At 37.5% G+C, this 16,827-nt stretch overlaps 1 protein-coding gene across 22 annotated transcripts in view; it reads right to left on the bottom strand.

Moving 5' to 3' along the window:
• ADGRL3 (adhesion G protein-coupled receptor L3) overlaps positions 1-16,827 on the bottom strand; it is an 859,466-nt gene that overhangs the window by 538,525 nt on the left and 304,114 nt on the right. For 21 of the 22 annotated variants that reach the window (XM_060299415.1, XM_060299418.1, XM_060299419.1 and 18 more), the window contains one exon: positions 12,787-12,990. The exons of the other annotated variant lie outside the window; for it this stretch is intronic. In XM_060299415.1, the coding sequence (XP_060155398.1) occupies positions 12,787-12,990 (204 nt within the window). The remainder of the gene's footprint in view (positions 1-12,786; positions 12,991-16,827) is intronic. 22 annotated transcript variants of the gene reach the window in all.

Genomic DNA, 16,827 nt, shown 5'->3' with positions numbered 1-16,827 from the left:
GTACTTCGAAGGCCATATTATATTATTCTCTTGCAGTAAGTTATATCCAAAAGGCTGAGCTTGTAAAACAGAGGGTTCCCATTGCTGTAGAAACAATAATCTCTGTTCTTCTGTTACAAGTTCTTTCATCTCTCTACTTCCCCATGAATTCCTGGACTTTACCTATACACGTCAGACTGTAATGTAATAACAAAATTAAAACCAGCTTTTCCAAAAATCTGGGAGTAAGGGGAATAAGAACATGAGAACATGCCAGAAGGATAACTCATCAAAGTCAATATAAATAACACTATTAAAAACATATTGAGTAAAAAAGTCTCAGTTTTCCTATGATCATTAGTTATATCAAATGAAAATATAAAAGCCAGAAGGAAGTAAAGAGAAATTGTTTACCAAATGCACACACACAACTTTCAGGCCACTGTAATTCAGAATCAGAGGGAGGATAGAAATTGTTTGGTCAAGAACAGAGCTAATGGGCTTCCCTGGTGGCGCAGTGGTTGAGCATCTGCCTGCCGATGCAAGGGACACGGGTTCGTGCCCCGGTCCGGGAAGATTCCACATGCCGCGAAGCGGCTAGGCCCGTGAGCCATGGCCGCTGAGCCTGCGCATCCGGAGCCTGTGCTCCGCAACGGGAGAGGCTACAACAGTGAGAGGCCCGCGTACCGCAAAAAAAAAAAAAAAAAAAAAAAAAAAAGAATAGAGCTAAGGATGAATGCAGGCAGAAGAAAATCAATTCAAGTCAACCCTACATCAAATTTTTAGCTGAGCTGAGGAGGACTCAGGTGGTACAGGACATTCCAACCGGCAAAGATATTATCACTTGCCAAAGATGTGGAAGGAAGGGGGGGCATGGTTTGTTTAATAAACTGTTAGAACTTCCATGTGGCTGAAGGATAAGGCATGTGGAGAGGTAGTTTGAAGCAAGAGAAGAATGTGTTGTCTACTAATCTTATTTACTGGATGTATGTGTTTTGGCTCATAGGTTTTAAAGGGTTCCTGCTCCTTATTTAGTCCAGTGTCCATGACCTGCCCTATCATGTCGGTAAATTCATGGTATACTAAAGACTTGGCTCCATTCCCAAATCACTGTCTTACAATTATTCCAATAAATGAGCTTTTGCCACCCTTTCCCTGCCTCTATCAGCTTATTATAATGCCTTCATATGTACAATTAGGTGGGTTCCGCAACTGTGGCCTTGGATCTATGAATTTAAAAGTGTTTATTTTTTGGAATGCAGCTTTTATTTTCCTAGACTCTTAACCAATGAGGACATTCAACATTTCCTTAAGATAAAGTATCACTTAACAATGGCATCAAGTGATATTCTATTTTAATAATCAGTTTGAATTGGGCAAGAGTATTAATAAAGATTCATTTCTGAGGCATTCTCAAAAGACATATGAAGATTATTTTTGTTATTATTTTATTAAACTGTGTGCTATGTTACACTGTTAATGAGCCCAAATATGAGCAGACTAGTCTCCTACTTCTTTCCAAATTTTGACATGGAACATCGTACTAAGAACTGAATGAATGCCCAGTATACTTAGGCCTGCAGATCAACTGTCTTAACCTCATTCAATTTGTCTCCTTGCCATAGTACTGAAAAATATACATTGGAAAAAAACATATATAGTAAGAATTCTTTCAGCTGTTTCATGGGAACACAGGAGAGCTCAAAATCAAATCTAATCTTGGCTGCACTACAGCCCTGCTAGGTATTATTGGGAAGTAGAAGGAAGGACTGAATGAAAAGCCTAGCAGATGATCTTTTGTGGCAGAATCTTATCACACCTAAGCCAAAATAGAATCCTAACAATGAATGATAATCATTTTTGTTCTTTCTAATGAGAATAACATGCTCAACAAACATCATTTTTAACTATGTTTTTACAGATTTATATATTATATTTAAGTTAAGTGTTCTTAAATTTGGGACCAGAAAGTTGGGTTTCTATTCAAAGGAGTATGTTGAAGAAATCATTTGTAAATGTTTGGGTAACACCACCATCATTCCTTACCAATACTCTGTGCCTCTTCTTGTCTTTCTTATCTCAGTGAGACGATCATTCTTCATACAACCTTTCAAGTCAGAAACTCAGTGGTACTCTTTGGGTTTTCCCTTTGTCTTACTCACTTATCCAATGAATCTCTAACTCCTGTCAATTGGTCCTCATTATCACTAATGTCACTCACTCCTAGAGTCAGTGCCACCATCATTTTTTATCTGAATCAAAAGAATAACCTCCCATTTCCAGTCTTGAAGCCTCTAGTTTATTCTTCAAATGGAGGTGGCAGGTCATTCCTCCCTTAATTCCTCTAAGATTAACTTAATTTTTCCCTTACTGCCATCAGAGAAATTCTGAACTCCTCATAACATTGTATCATGCCACCCTGATCTTCTCCAGATGATTTCTGGACTGACAACTAGAAATTATCCTTTGGACACGTTAAGTTCCAATCATACTGAACTAGGCCTTTGTGCTACTGTTTCCTATCTATAATAGTATCTTTCTTCTACCTCTATGCTTGGCTAACTAATACTTGACTGTTGGGTCCCAGCTTAAATGCACTTTTCTTCAAAAGCATCTTCTCTGATCCTCCAAGACAGGGTTGACAATCTCTCTACATGCTCCATAGTACTTTATACTCACTTTTATAAAAGGTATTCTCAGTATTGCTTCTTTGTTACACAAACTTGCTTCTATGTGGGCCTAGGTCATGAGATGGCCAGTGACATGAATAATTAAATCAGGGACATTGGCCTTACCCAATGAGGATTAAATTCTCTTTTTGGAAATTCAAACCTAAAGGCAAGACAACAAGTGCCAGTCGCTGGTTAGTGCTGTGGCTAAGAGCAGTGGTATACAATTCAGGTTAGTGGTCACTTACAATGTTAATGAGCAAAGAAAGCTGTTGGGAAGTAAGAGAAGAATCAGAGAAGAACTAGGCCCACAGGAGACAAACCAAGGTCCAATACTCAAGAGTGTCCTTAGATTTCCATAAGAATTATGTATTCTTAAAATAGTGCTCTTATAGTTAGTATTCCCCCTCAAATACACACACACACACACACCCCTAGGCATATGTTAATCACCATTTTACAAACAAAGCTCTTGTCTCCTTGGGTGCAGGGAAGAGGTATCCTCTAGCAAATGTTTGCCACACTGTACAATTTTTGACTCCCAATGCTGACTGAGAGATCGAAGATTATAAGTTCTCCATCATTGCCTTCCTGCCACTTAGTGTAGTACCCAGCATGCATCGGCACTCAATTAAAGTTGAAAAAATAAGTGAGGGCAAGGATGAATGAAAGAACCACCAGTATTTAATAATTCAGACTAATTTTAAAGGCTGATATTTGTGTAATGCAACAAAAAAATCAAATGGAGTTTCTCCTTGCTTTAATTACCAAAAAAGCATTCTAATTTATAAATACAAAAACCCAAGAATGGGAGAAAATGAAAAAAATAAGTGATGGCAGAGTTGGACGTGATTCACCAATAGGATTGAGAGAATACACAAGCCCCTTGTAAAAGCATTTTGGCTCTTGCAAAAGGTACACTTAAAAATGAGCACAGGGGGCTTCCCTGGTGGCGCAGTGGTTGAGAGTCCGCCTGCCGATGCAGGGGACACGGGTTCGTGCCCCAGTCCGGGAAGATCCCACATGCCGCGGAGTGGCTGGGCCCGTGAGCCATGGCCGCTGAGCCTGCGCGTCCGGAGCCTGTGCTCCGCAACGGGAGACACCATAACAGTGAGAGGCCCGTGTACCGCAAAAAAAAAAAAAAAAAAAAGAGCACAGGGTCTTCCCTGGTGGCTCAGTGGTTGGGGGTCCGACTGCCGATGCCGGGGACACGGGTTCATGCCCCAGTCCGGGAGGGTCCCACATGCCACAGAGCCGCTGGGCCAGTGGGCCGTGGCCGCTGGGCCTGCGCTCCGTGGCGGCGCGGTGGGAGGGGCACAGCAGTGAGAGCCCCGAGTACCGCAAAAAAAAAAAAAAAAAAAAAAAAATGAGCCCAGGGCTAGCGGGCAGCACCATTGAAAGAGACAGGACCAAAGCCATGAGCTTTGCAGCGGTGAAGCCCTCGGACAGAGGCGGAAATGGCTACTGTAAACGGCATGAGAAGATGTTTGGTCAGTGAGAATAGCTGGAGACGTTCAAGATGGAGGACGAGTAAGACATGGAGATCACCTTCCTCCACACAAACACATCAGAAATACATCTACATATGGAACAACTCCTACAGAACACCTACTGAATGCTGGCAGAAGACCTCAGACTTACCAAAAGGCAAAAAACTCGCCACGTAGCTGGCCTTGTGGGTGACAGGATCTTGTAGTTCTGGCCAGGTGTCAGGCCTGTGCCTCTAAGGTGGGAGAGCTGAGTTCAGGACATTGGTTGACAAGTGACCTCCCAGATCCACGTAATATCAAACGGCAAAACCTCTCCCAGAGATCTCCATCTCAACAATAAGACCCAGCTCCACTCAACGACCAGCAAGCTACAATGCTGGACACCCTATGTGAAACAACTAGCAAAACAGGAACACAACCCCACCCATTACCAGAGAGGCTGCTGAAAATCATAACGAGGTCAGAGACACCCCAAAACACACCACCGGATGTGGTCCTGCTCACGAGAAAGACAAGGTCCAGTCTCATCCACCAGAACACAGGCACCAGTCTCATCCACCAGAACACAGGCACCAGTCCCCTCCACCAGGAAGCCTACATAAGCCACTGAACCAACTTTAGCCACTGGGGGCACACACCAAAAACAAAGGGAACTACGAACCTGCAGCCTGCGCAAAGGAGACCCCAAACACAGTAAGTTAAGCAAAACGAGAAAACAGAAAAACACACAAGATGAAGGAGCAAGGTAAAAACCCACCAGACCAAATAAATGAAGAGGAAACAGGAAGTCTACATGAAAAAGAATTCAGAGTAATGATAGTGAAGTTGATCCAAAATCTTGGAAATAGAATGGAGAAAAATGTAAGAAATGTTTGACAAGGATCTGGAAGAACTATAGAGCAAACAATGATGAACAACACAGTAAATAAAATTAAAAATTCTCCACAAGGAATCAATAGCAGAATAACTGAGGCAGAAGAACAGATAAATGACCTGGAAGATAAAATAGTGGAAATAACTACCACACAGCAGAATAAACAAAAAAGAATGAAAAACATTGAGGACAGTCTCAGAGACATCTGGAACAACATTAAATGCACCAACATTCGAATTATACAGGTTCCAGAAGAAGAAGAGAAAAAGAAAGGGACTGAGAAAATATTTGAAGATATTATAGTTGAACACTTCCCTAATACAGGAAAGGAAATAGTCAATCAAGTCCAGGAAGCACAGAGAGCCCCATACAGGATAAATCCAAAGAAAAACACACCAAGACACATGTTAATCAAAGTATCAAAAATTAAATACAAAGAAAAAATATTAAAACCAAAAAGGGAAAAGCAATAAATAACATACAAGGGAATCCCCATGAGGGTAATAGCTGATCTTTCAGCAGAAACTCTGCAAGCCAGAAGGGACTGGCAGGACATATTTAAAGTGCTGAAAGGGAAAAAGCCTACAACCAAGATTACTCTACCCAGCAAGGATCTCATTCAATTCGACGGAGAAATTAAAACCTTTACAGAAAAGCAAAAGCTAAGAGAATTCAGCACCACCAAACCGGCTTTACAACAGATGCTAAAGGAACTTCTCTAGGCAGGAAACACAAGAGAAGGAAAAGAACTACAACAACAAACCCAAAACAATTAAGAAAATGGTAATAGGAACATAAATATCGATAACTACCTTAAATGTAAATGGACTGAATGCTCCAACCAAAAGACAAAGACTGGCTGAATGGATACAAAAACAAGACCCGTATATATATGCTGTCTACAAGAGATCCACTTAAGACCTACAGACACATACAGACTGAAAATGAGGGGATGGAAAAAGATAGCCGATGCAAGTGTAAATCAAAAGAAAGCTGGAGTAGCAATTCTCATATCAGACAAAATAGACTTTAAAATAAAGACTATTACAAGAAACAAAGAAGGACACTACGTAATGATCAAGGGATCAATCCAAGAAGAAGATATAACAATTGTAAATATTTATGCACCCAATATAGGAGTACCTCAATAGAGAAGGCAAATGCTAACAGCCATAAAAGGGGAAATCGACAGCAACACAATCATAGTAGGGGACTCTCACACCCCACTTTCACGATTGGACAGATTATCCAAAATGAAAATAAATAAGGAAACAAAAGCTTTAAATGATACATTAAAGCAGAGGGACTTAATTGATATTTATAGGACATTCCATCCAAAAACAATAGAATACACTTTCCTCTCAAGTGCTCATCAAACATTCTCCAGGATACATCATAACTTGGGTCATATATCAAGCCTCGGTAAATTTAAAAAAACTGAAATCATACCCAGAATCTTTCCAAGCACAACGCTATGAGACTAGATATCAATAACAGGAAAAAAATCTGTAAAAAATACAAACACATGGAGGCTAAACAATAAACTACTAAATAACCAAGATCACTGAAGTAAACAATGAGGAAATCAAAAAATACCAAGAAAAAAATGAAAATGAAAACACAATGACCCAAAACCTATAGGATGCAGCAAAAGCAGTCCTAAGAGGGAAGGTTATAGCAACACAATCTTACCTCAAGAAAAAAGAAACATCTCAAATAAACAACCTAACCTTACATCTAAGGCAATCAGAGAAAGAAGAACAAACATCCCCAAAGTTAGCAGAAGGAAAGAAATCATAAACACCAGTAAAGAATATGCAAAAAATACAAAGGATCAGGAGAGATTACTACAAGCAACTATACGCCAATAAAATGGACAACGTGGAAGAAATGGACTCATTCTTAGAAAAGCACAACCTTCCAATACTGAACCAGGAAGACACAGAAAATATAAACAGACCAATAACAAGCACTGAAATTGAAACTGTGATTAAAAATCTTCCAACAAACAAAAGCCAAGGAACAGACGGATTCACAGGCGAATACTATCAAACATTTAAAGAAGGGGTAACACCTATCCTTCTAAAACTCTTCCAAAATATAGCAGAGGGAGAAACACTTCCAAACTCATTCTACGAGGCCACCATCACGCTGATATCAAAACCAAAGATGTCACAAAGAAAGAAAACTACAGGCCAATATCACTGATGAAGATAGATGCAAAAATCCTCAACAAAATACTAGCAAACAGAATCCAACAACACATTGAAAGGATCATACACCATGATCAAGTGGGGTTTAACCCCAGAATGCAAGGATTCTTCAATATACACAAATAAAGTGATACCCCATATTAACAAATTGAAGGAGAAAAACCATATGTTCATCTCAATAAATGCAGAAAAAGCTTTTGACAAAATTCAACACCAATTAATGATAAAAACCCTCCAGAAAGTAGGCATAGAGGGAACTTACCTTAACATAATAAAGGCCATATATGATAAACCCACAGCCAACATCGTTCTCAATGGTAAAAAAACTGAAGCCATTTCCTCTAAGATCAGGAACAAGACAGGGTTGTCCACTCTCACTACTATTATTCAACATAGTTTTGGAAGTTTTAGCCACAGCCATCAGAGAAGAAAAAGAAATAAAAGAAATCTAAATTGGAAAAGAAAAACTAAAGCTGTCACTGTCTGCAGACGACATGATTCTATACATAGAGAATCCTAAAGAGGCTACTAGAAAACTACTAGAGCTAATCAATGAATTTTGTAAAGTAGCAGGACACAAAATTAATGCATAGAAATCTCTTGTTCCTATACACTACTGATGAAAAATCTGAGAGAAATTAAGGAAACACTTCCATTTACCATTGCAACAAACAGAATAACATACCTAGGAATAAACTTACCTAAGGAGACAAAAGACCTGTATGCAAAAAACAATAAGGCACTGATGAAAGAAATTAAAGATGATACAAAGAGATGGAGAGATATACCATGTTCTTGGATTGGAAGAACCAACATTGTGAAAATGACTATACTTCCCAAAGTGATCTACAGATTCAATGCAATCCCTATCAAACTACCAATGGCATTTTTCACAGAAATAGAACAAAAAAATTGCACCATTTGTATGGAAACACAAAACACCCCAAGTAGACAAAGCAATCTTGAGAAAGAAAAATGGAGCTGGAGGAATCTGCCTCCCAGACTTCAGACTATACTACAAAGCTACAGTAATCAAGACAGTATGGTACTGGCACAAAAACAGAAATATAGATCAATGGAACAGGATAGAAAGCCCAGAGATAAACCCATGCACATACTGTCACCTTATTTTTGATAAAGGAGGCAAGAATATACAATGGAGAAAAGACAGCCTGTTCAATAAGTGGTGATGGGAAAACTGGACAGCTACATGTAAAAGAATGAAATTAGAAAACTCCCTAACACCAGGAACAAAAATAAACTCAAAATGGATTAAAGACGTAAATATAAGGCCAGACACTGTAAACCTCTTAGAGGAAAACATAGGTAGAACACTCTACGACATAAATTACAGCAAGATCCGTTTTGACCCACCTCCTAGAGAAATGGAAATTAAAAAAAATAAAATAAATAATTGGGACCTAATGAAACTTAAAAGCTTTTGCACATCAAAGGAAACCATAAACCAGACGAAAAGACCACCCTCAGAATCGGAGAAAATATTTACAAATGAAGCAACTGACAAAGGATTAATCTCCAAAATTTACAAGCAGCTCATGCAGCTCAATATCAAAAAAACAAACAACCGTATCCAAAAATGGGCAGAAGACCTAAATTGACATTTCTCCAAAGAAGATATACAGACTGCCAACAAACACACGAAAGGATTCTCAATATCACTAACCATTAGAGAAATGCAAATCAAAACCAGAATTAGGTATCACCTCACACCTGTCAAAATGGCCATCATCAAAATATCTACAAACAATAAATGCTGGAGAGGGTGTGGAGAAAAGGGAACCCTCATGCACTGTTGGTGGGAATGTAAATTGATACAGCCACTATAGAGAACAGTATGCAGGTTCCTTAAAAAACTAAAAATAGAGCTACCATACGACCCAGCGATCACACTACTGGGCATATACCCTGAGAAAACCATCATTCAAAAAGAGTCACGTACCACAATGTTCATTGCAGCTCTATTTACAGTAGCCAGGACACGGAAGCAACCTAAGTGTCCATCAACAGACGAATGGATAAAGAAGATGTGGCATATATATACAATAGAATATTACTCAGCCATAAAAAGAAACGAAATTGAGTTATTTGTAGTGAGGTGGATGGACCTAGAGTCTCTCCTACAGAGTGAAGTAAGTCAGAAAGAGAAAAACAAATATGGTATGCTAACACATATATATGGAATCTAAAAAATAAATCGTTCTGAAGAACCTAGGTCAGGACAGGAATAAAGATGCAGACGTAGAGCACGGACTTGAGGACATGGGGAGGGGGAAGGGTAAGCTGGGCCGAAGTGAGAGTGTGGCATGGACTTATATGTAATATCAAATGTAAAACAGATAGCTAGTGGGAAGCAGCCACATCTCAAAGGTAGATCAGCTCAGTGCTTTGTGACCACCTACAGGGGTGGGATAGGGAAGGTGGGAGGGAGACGCAAGAGGGAGGAGATATGGGGATATATGTATATGTATAGCTGATTCACTTTGTTATAAAGCAGAAACTAACACATCATTGTAAACAATTATACTCCAATAAAGATGTTAAAAAAAAAATGAGCACAGGGTAGATGGAGTTTTATGACTTGTCAGGATTGAAATGCTTTAGCTGTACTCTGAGAGAACACTTGTATGAGCCCTGCATACTGTACGTATGGCTTTCAGGAGGGTTATTTGTAGATCATCTCAATGAACTTTTTAAGCATCTGCATGAAAATCACAATTAAAGCAAGGAAAATGCTGATAAAAAACACATCAACATTCCTTTAGCTTCAAGGAAATGTCGTGATATCTAGTCATTAACTGTGCAATCTGCCCTCAGACTTTCTTCTGCCTTAGTACGCTAAACAGAAAAAGGTCTTCTGAGAACAATGTTTTTTAATTCTTCATGCTTTGCTGCTCTACTGTGAAGTCCTAATTCCTGTGAATCCAAACACTCATTAACTCTCAAGAACTGCTATTAGCTATCTGAAGTCAAATGAATGTAAAGGGGAAAAAAGGGGCAAAGTTTAATTTCAAACAAATAAAAGGGTTTTTGTTATATTGTTAAGGCTGTGTGTATTGGGTTTCTATTTGCTTGTTTGGCTATCGATAGAACAAATAGAGGTTAACTGTTTTTTGTTTTTTTTTTTTTTTTTGCGGTACGCGGGCCTCTCACTGTTGTGGCCTCTCCCGTTGCGGAGCACAGGCTCCGGACGCGCAGGCTCAGCAGCCATGGCTCACGGGCCCAGCCACTCCGCGGCATGTGGGATCTTCCCGGACCGGGACACGAACCCGTGTTCCCTGAATCAGCATGCGGACTCTCAACCACTGCGCCACCAGGGAAGCCCGATTAACTTTTTCAAAGTAATCACAATTTTATTTTCCAATCAAAGACTGCATTAGTATCCGTCTTCGTTATTTCCATTTTTTTCTGATTTTTCTAAATCTTAAATTCTTGTTTCTATAACATACTGTTGCTTTTGTTTTAGAAAGACAGAGGGAGGAAGGAAGGAAGCTGGAGTTCATTGACATTTTCTAGTTTGAATTCTTCATGTCTTTTCAATTTGAAGAACTCAAGGTAATGTGGTATCTCCCATTTTAATTTCATTTTTAATAACGGTCCAAGTGTTCTAGCTGTATGTAGTATCATCTATATCAAAAAAGAGTATGCCCCTGTAATATTTACTTCACTTTCACTTTAAGCTATAAAAGTGGGGGAATGTAAAAATTCAGCCAACATCTTAGTAAAAGTACTATAGGAAAAACTATTCTAATTGACTGCTATTCTAAATTTTTGTCACAAGACAGAATTGCCAGCAGGTGTTTGTGTGTGTGTGTGTGTGTGTGTGTGTGTGTGTGTGTGTTTATGTTATAGTTGCTGATTTAAACATTTATAACATCTACTCAAAAATTAAAATTCATTTCTAGATTTCTTCTTCAATAGTACTAGAAACTGATGAACATATATGCATTGGGTAAATTAAATAATATTAATTTCATATTACTATTTTACAATATAAATTAAAAGCCAATATTATGAAAACTTTGTGATTGCTGAAGCACATTTTGTGAAAAATGTAACTGCACCCAATTTACAGAATTTCAGGTTTGAAATGGTAATGCAAAGCAAAACAGAAAAGAAAAAAATGTAGTTCTTAAGGAATGTTTACCATACATTTTACCTGATTTTTCCAAACACACTGGAGTCAATTCTACATGCTTCTGTAGAAACATATGCACTTACCCACCACCACTGCCCCCCAATCATCACCACTAGGGAAGAAATGCTAATCTGAACTGAAAGATTCTAGGCCACTGATTGAACAATGTGACTGAGTGGACAGAGCCACTGTGAGTGTGAAAGTCACCACACACTTACTCTTTTTATGTGGCTGCAGTAATTGAAGAGTTAGGTTTAAATTTCACAGGTCTCTTAAATCTCAAATTGATCAAAGGGTGATGCATTAACCTTAGTCCCTGAACTAAAACACAGTATTCCAACTTATTTTACCAGGGATTTCTATAATGAGGCTTAGAAGATAAGCTCAGCTAATATAGTGGCATTTCATGTTCCTTTGCCAGTATTTCCTGTATAATTATTAAATTATGCTATAGGAGAGGTGAGTGTGTTTTGGAAAAAGGCTTGATACTCATGGTTCCACCTGCCAAATGCTTCTCAGCCTTTTTCATGCTGCAGACACAAAGAAAATTACAAATATAATATTTATATAATTATATACTTAATAAACATATAAATATTATATAATGCTTGTATATTATGATGTTATATTATATTACATTATACATATTATATTCCCTGAGGGAAATTAGAGGGATAAGAGTGCCTGTATTGAGTTTGGTGAGTAAAAAGAAAAATTATATTGCCTAAATATTACATAAAGGTAAAAAGTATATACACAAAGTATTGAGGAAAAGAACAGTATTGAATTTTGTACAAATATTGTATAATATTCCTCACTGGAACTTCAAGGGCTGGATGTCACTCACTGTACTTGCCAGCTGCAGAGATAATATTATAAATAAAGCACTTTCCAACATTTTCATAAGAAAATTAGGTTGCTTGTGTAAAAATCACTTTTCTATCAGGTTTTATGCTTTAGATGACTATACACAATTCCTAACCAAGATGTTTTCACCATAATCTCCTCAAAAATCTTGGTAGTTTCCACTGATGTGAATTTTATTTCAAACAAGCAGATGATCAGAAATGTTAAAACATGTCTTTTACAACCATTCAAATTTTACAACCATTGACATTGTCACTAAGAGTAATTGTAAACTTCCTGTGATAATGCAAAAATATTTCAAATCCAATCAGAAATTTAAAGTCAAACGTTCTGAGATAGTGATGAGGCTCTAATGTAGAACAGGCATGCATTGTTCAACAACAGATCAGGATATCAGTGGGTGCAAACATCAGCCACTATGAGTGGATGCAGAGACTAAGTAGATGAGAAGACACACTTGGGCCACTGCCTGAGGCTGCGCCTCCCAGGAGCCCCTGCCCAGCCACCCGCAGCCCTCTTTTCCCACCGCTGGCCGCACCTTGGGCTGAGATCTGAGCTCCTTGGGCACCTGGACCACGAACTCCTCTGGCAGCTCCACGGGGCCCTTGTCCACGATGAGCAGTGGCGCGCTCCGCAGCTGGCTGCTGAAGGAGATGTCTGGGAGGTAGAGCGCCTCCTGGGCTGCGCTCAGCATGTCGCAGTGGAGCAGCAAGGGCTGGATGTCGCTCACTGTGCTTGCCACCTGCGGGGACCGCAGGGCGCACCATCAGACTCCGCTCAGCTCAGGCCGGCCTCAGAGGAGCCCTGCTAGGGGCTATTCCCAGGCTGCTCTCTGCTGCAGGCCATAGGCCCAGGACTCCACCACCCCAGGCCCCACAGACAACCCCGGAGCTGAGGACATCGTATCTCCTAGTCGCTAGTGTGATATTGACTGTATAACTCTGTCCTAGTTAATCACAATCTTAAGTAAGCAAAAAACCTCATCCTAATTCCTAACAATAATTTAAAAATTAAATATAATTATTGAAAGCAGAGAGAGCTACCTGAAAAAATATAAAGATTATTTATATTTGTTAAAGATTCACAGCATTCTGTTATAATTTATGGGCACTAATATCTGTGTCAATAAAAATACTGGTTATTGAACTAAATATTTACACATGAAAAGCTTGATAAAGTAATGGGTGAAGAAAGTTTCAGAGAGGTTTTCTTTTTATTAGTTTCGTTTGCTGTACTGTTAACACTTACATGGATTGTTTTATATTTATTTATATGTTTCAGGTCACTTAATCTTTTTGGAAAGATGCTATATTAAGGTCTGTGATGGACATTAGGGTGAAAAGGATATACATACATTTTTGCCATTTACATACACAGTGATTTTACTGACAAATGGTACATATTACATAAATGAATAAATATGGAAGACCAAGACAATAATGAAAAAATAAAATTGCACAAACATGACTATTTTTTAATATTCACAAAACAGTCATACATTATACGATATGAAAAACAGAACAATATAAGTACAGGATTTTGATTTTTTGGTAAATTGGTACAGATACATATTCCTCTACACTAATTGCAACTAGTGTAATAAATAGGAGTGATAATGAAAATGTTCCTATTAACAGAAAGAAAAAGACTTTACAAGGAAGAAGATTTTGCTTTACATAATTATTTTTAACATTATAACATGCATATTAAAAACATGATAATAATGCTATAGGGCTACCATTCAACAGTCAGGAGAGAAACTAAGAAATTCGATAAAGTAAGAGAATTTTAGATCATCTTTCTAACACGGGAAGTTTATAAAGTACCGCTACAATTTCTTGATATATAAAATATTTGCAAATTAAGAGTGAAAAACATGTTCTCCTCCAAATCACAACAAATGATACAGCTCTTATAGAAAACAAAAATTATATTAAGAAATCTGTCAAACAATCCATCTACAATAAAAAAGTTTAGAATATAACTTTAAGGCATCACCCTTAAACAACATTTTTATTTAAACTCATTATAAAGTGTACTAAAATATCTAGGCAAGAGGTAATCTGAGTGCTATTTTGATAGTTCATGTGAATGAAAAGGTGTCAAAGAAGGAAACAAGTTTTAAGACCAAAAAAACTGTGAAAATTAAAATCTCTAAATAATTACCTCCAGTGGCATCTTTTCTGATCTTTTAACTTCCAAAATATCATTCTCTTTGTTATCCAAAATGACAATGTGACTAATTTTTTATTATTTTTACATGAATATATACAGGTATGTTTTTGCTAACACCTTTTTTACTGCTCTATGGAAGGAAATTAGGAAAAGATTATAAAGCTATTATTTATCTTGCAAGCTTCAGCTATAATAAAGTTGAAAGATTTCACCCTCAGCCAAATTAACATATAAGGACATTCGGAGTGATGGAACATGCATTTACTTGTTCATTCATTCAACAAATATGCTTTGATTTCCCATTATATGCCAGGTCCTTTTCTAGGTGCTCGAGATTTTGGTGAACAAAACAGATAACATACCTACTTTAATGAATCACCCATTCTTGTGTGGGAGATGGAGAATAATGCAAATACATAAATAATTTTAATACAATATAGATATGAGTAAACCATAGAAAGTTTAAGTAGGGTAATATGTAAAGGCTACTCTGTTTAGGTTTTTATGGAAGACATATCTATGGGAGTAAAATTTAAACTGAGATATCAAAATATTGGTAGTTGCTAGTCATACAAAAATCAGGAGTAAAGAGCATTGCAGCCTGCTGCAAAGGCCTCAGGCTGGAACCACCTTGGTCTGATCAAGAAATTGCACAATGGCCAATGAAGCTGTATATAGTGGACTGGGAGAAGAGTAATCTGGAATGAGATCAGAAAGGTAAGCAACAGCCAGATCATGGGCTTTGTAAACCTGGGTAAGGCTTTTAGTTTGGGGACAATCAACCATCTGTTTAGGATACTGAATAAAGCTCCTGGGAAAAAAAGACTAGGGCAGGATAGGGAAAAAGACATAGGAATAATGATCTCTACTGAATTAGAGATTATTTCAGGAAAGGTCAATTGCTAGAGTAGGCAGAGAATTATAATTGATTTAAAATGTATAAAGTGGAATCACCATCAGTTGAAAAATATAATAGTGCCTGCATTAAATGAAAGAATCTCAGCTTAAACAAGAAATAGACAAAAATGTTTGAACTATAACCAGAAAGCAAAGTCTAGGGACCTAGAAAGAATAAATCTGGATCAAAGAACAAAATAATTCCATGTGGTAAGACTGAGGAAAATAAAAATACCAGGAAGTTAAGTAGACTTTTACTCATAAGTTAAAGGAGATGAGACTCCAAGGTGTTCCATGAAGCTGGATTATCTTATATGTCTATAGATCAGCCTCTCCTTTAGACTGACCATCTCTATTAAAGGAAACCAGAGTCACAGACCACTGGAAGCAAAAGTGGAGGGGACGTTACACTGCCCACATGGAGAAGGGTTGTTAGAACAGAGCCAAAATCTTAATTTTTGTTTTAAAAAATATTGTATATGTTATACTTAAGGTATTATATAAATTCTGGGGAAATACTTACTCAAGTATAAATATAAATCTAATTTTTCTTCCTGAAGCTATTATAAAAATAAATCTTCAAGATAAACATCACTGTTGTAAGTCTGGTATTCCATTAAAAGCACTGAATCTCAAGTCTGGAAAGAATTATTCAACTCACACAATAGATAACCCTTAGAGAATCCCTGCTAAAAATCTCCAAGTTTCACACAAGGAGACAGTGATCACAAACTCACTCTGTTCTTGGGCCACCCAATCCCATTTGAAGCAGCAGGTTCTTCCTCATGTTGAAAAAGGTGTGATATCTATACTCTGGCTTCTCCATCCACTTGTCTAAATTTGATACAAATAGGCTATGTGCAAAACATATCAAGCTACTCCTAGAAGGCATTTGTCTTCAGATATCTGAAGATAGCCTTCACATCCTGAATGTCTCTTTTCTTCTCCAGATTCATAAGGGAAAGGTTTTTTTCAAATTAACTATGAAAAAATACCCCACAATGTTGTAACATTATCTGTACTTGGAAGGTATCCCTCTTATGCTCCACACCCATCTCTACTTGAGACCACATTTTCAAACTTTGTTGTATGTAATTTTAGGATGTCTCAAAGGTAATTTTGGTTCCAGGGCAGGAAGTAACGATGAGGCCAATACATCTTGTTCTTCTTTCTTTCTATCCTTCTTCAAAGAGAGAAAAACTTCATTCTTAACTTCTTTAAAAATTACATATCTGATTCAGATTTCATTTTTTTAAAAGAGGGACACACTAATTTTTTTAAAATGTGAGTTGCTTTTATCATTAATAATATTAAAAGTTCATCATAAGTAATGTAAATTATTGCCATACTTAAATTGTCCACATAATTAATTCATATTCATATATTTTTACTATTTAAACACTTTGATTCTGCTTTCCTAGTGGGCAAGAATGAAATATAAACATTAATATTTCACAACCTACTGAAATGATCAAAATATTTCCACTATGTTTAAGTGTAGTCTCCA

This window comes from Globicephala melas, chromosome 5 (genome assembly GCF_963455315.2).
Source record: "Globicephala melas chromosome 5, mGloMel1.2, whole genome shotgun sequence".
In the NCBI taxonomy this organism is placed as follows: Eukaryota; Metazoa; Chordata; class Mammalia; order Artiodactyla; family Delphinidae; genus Globicephala; species Globicephala melas.
The sequence above is the reverse complement of the archived record's forward strand: the minus strand, read 5'-3'. Positions and strand labels throughout refer to the sequence as shown.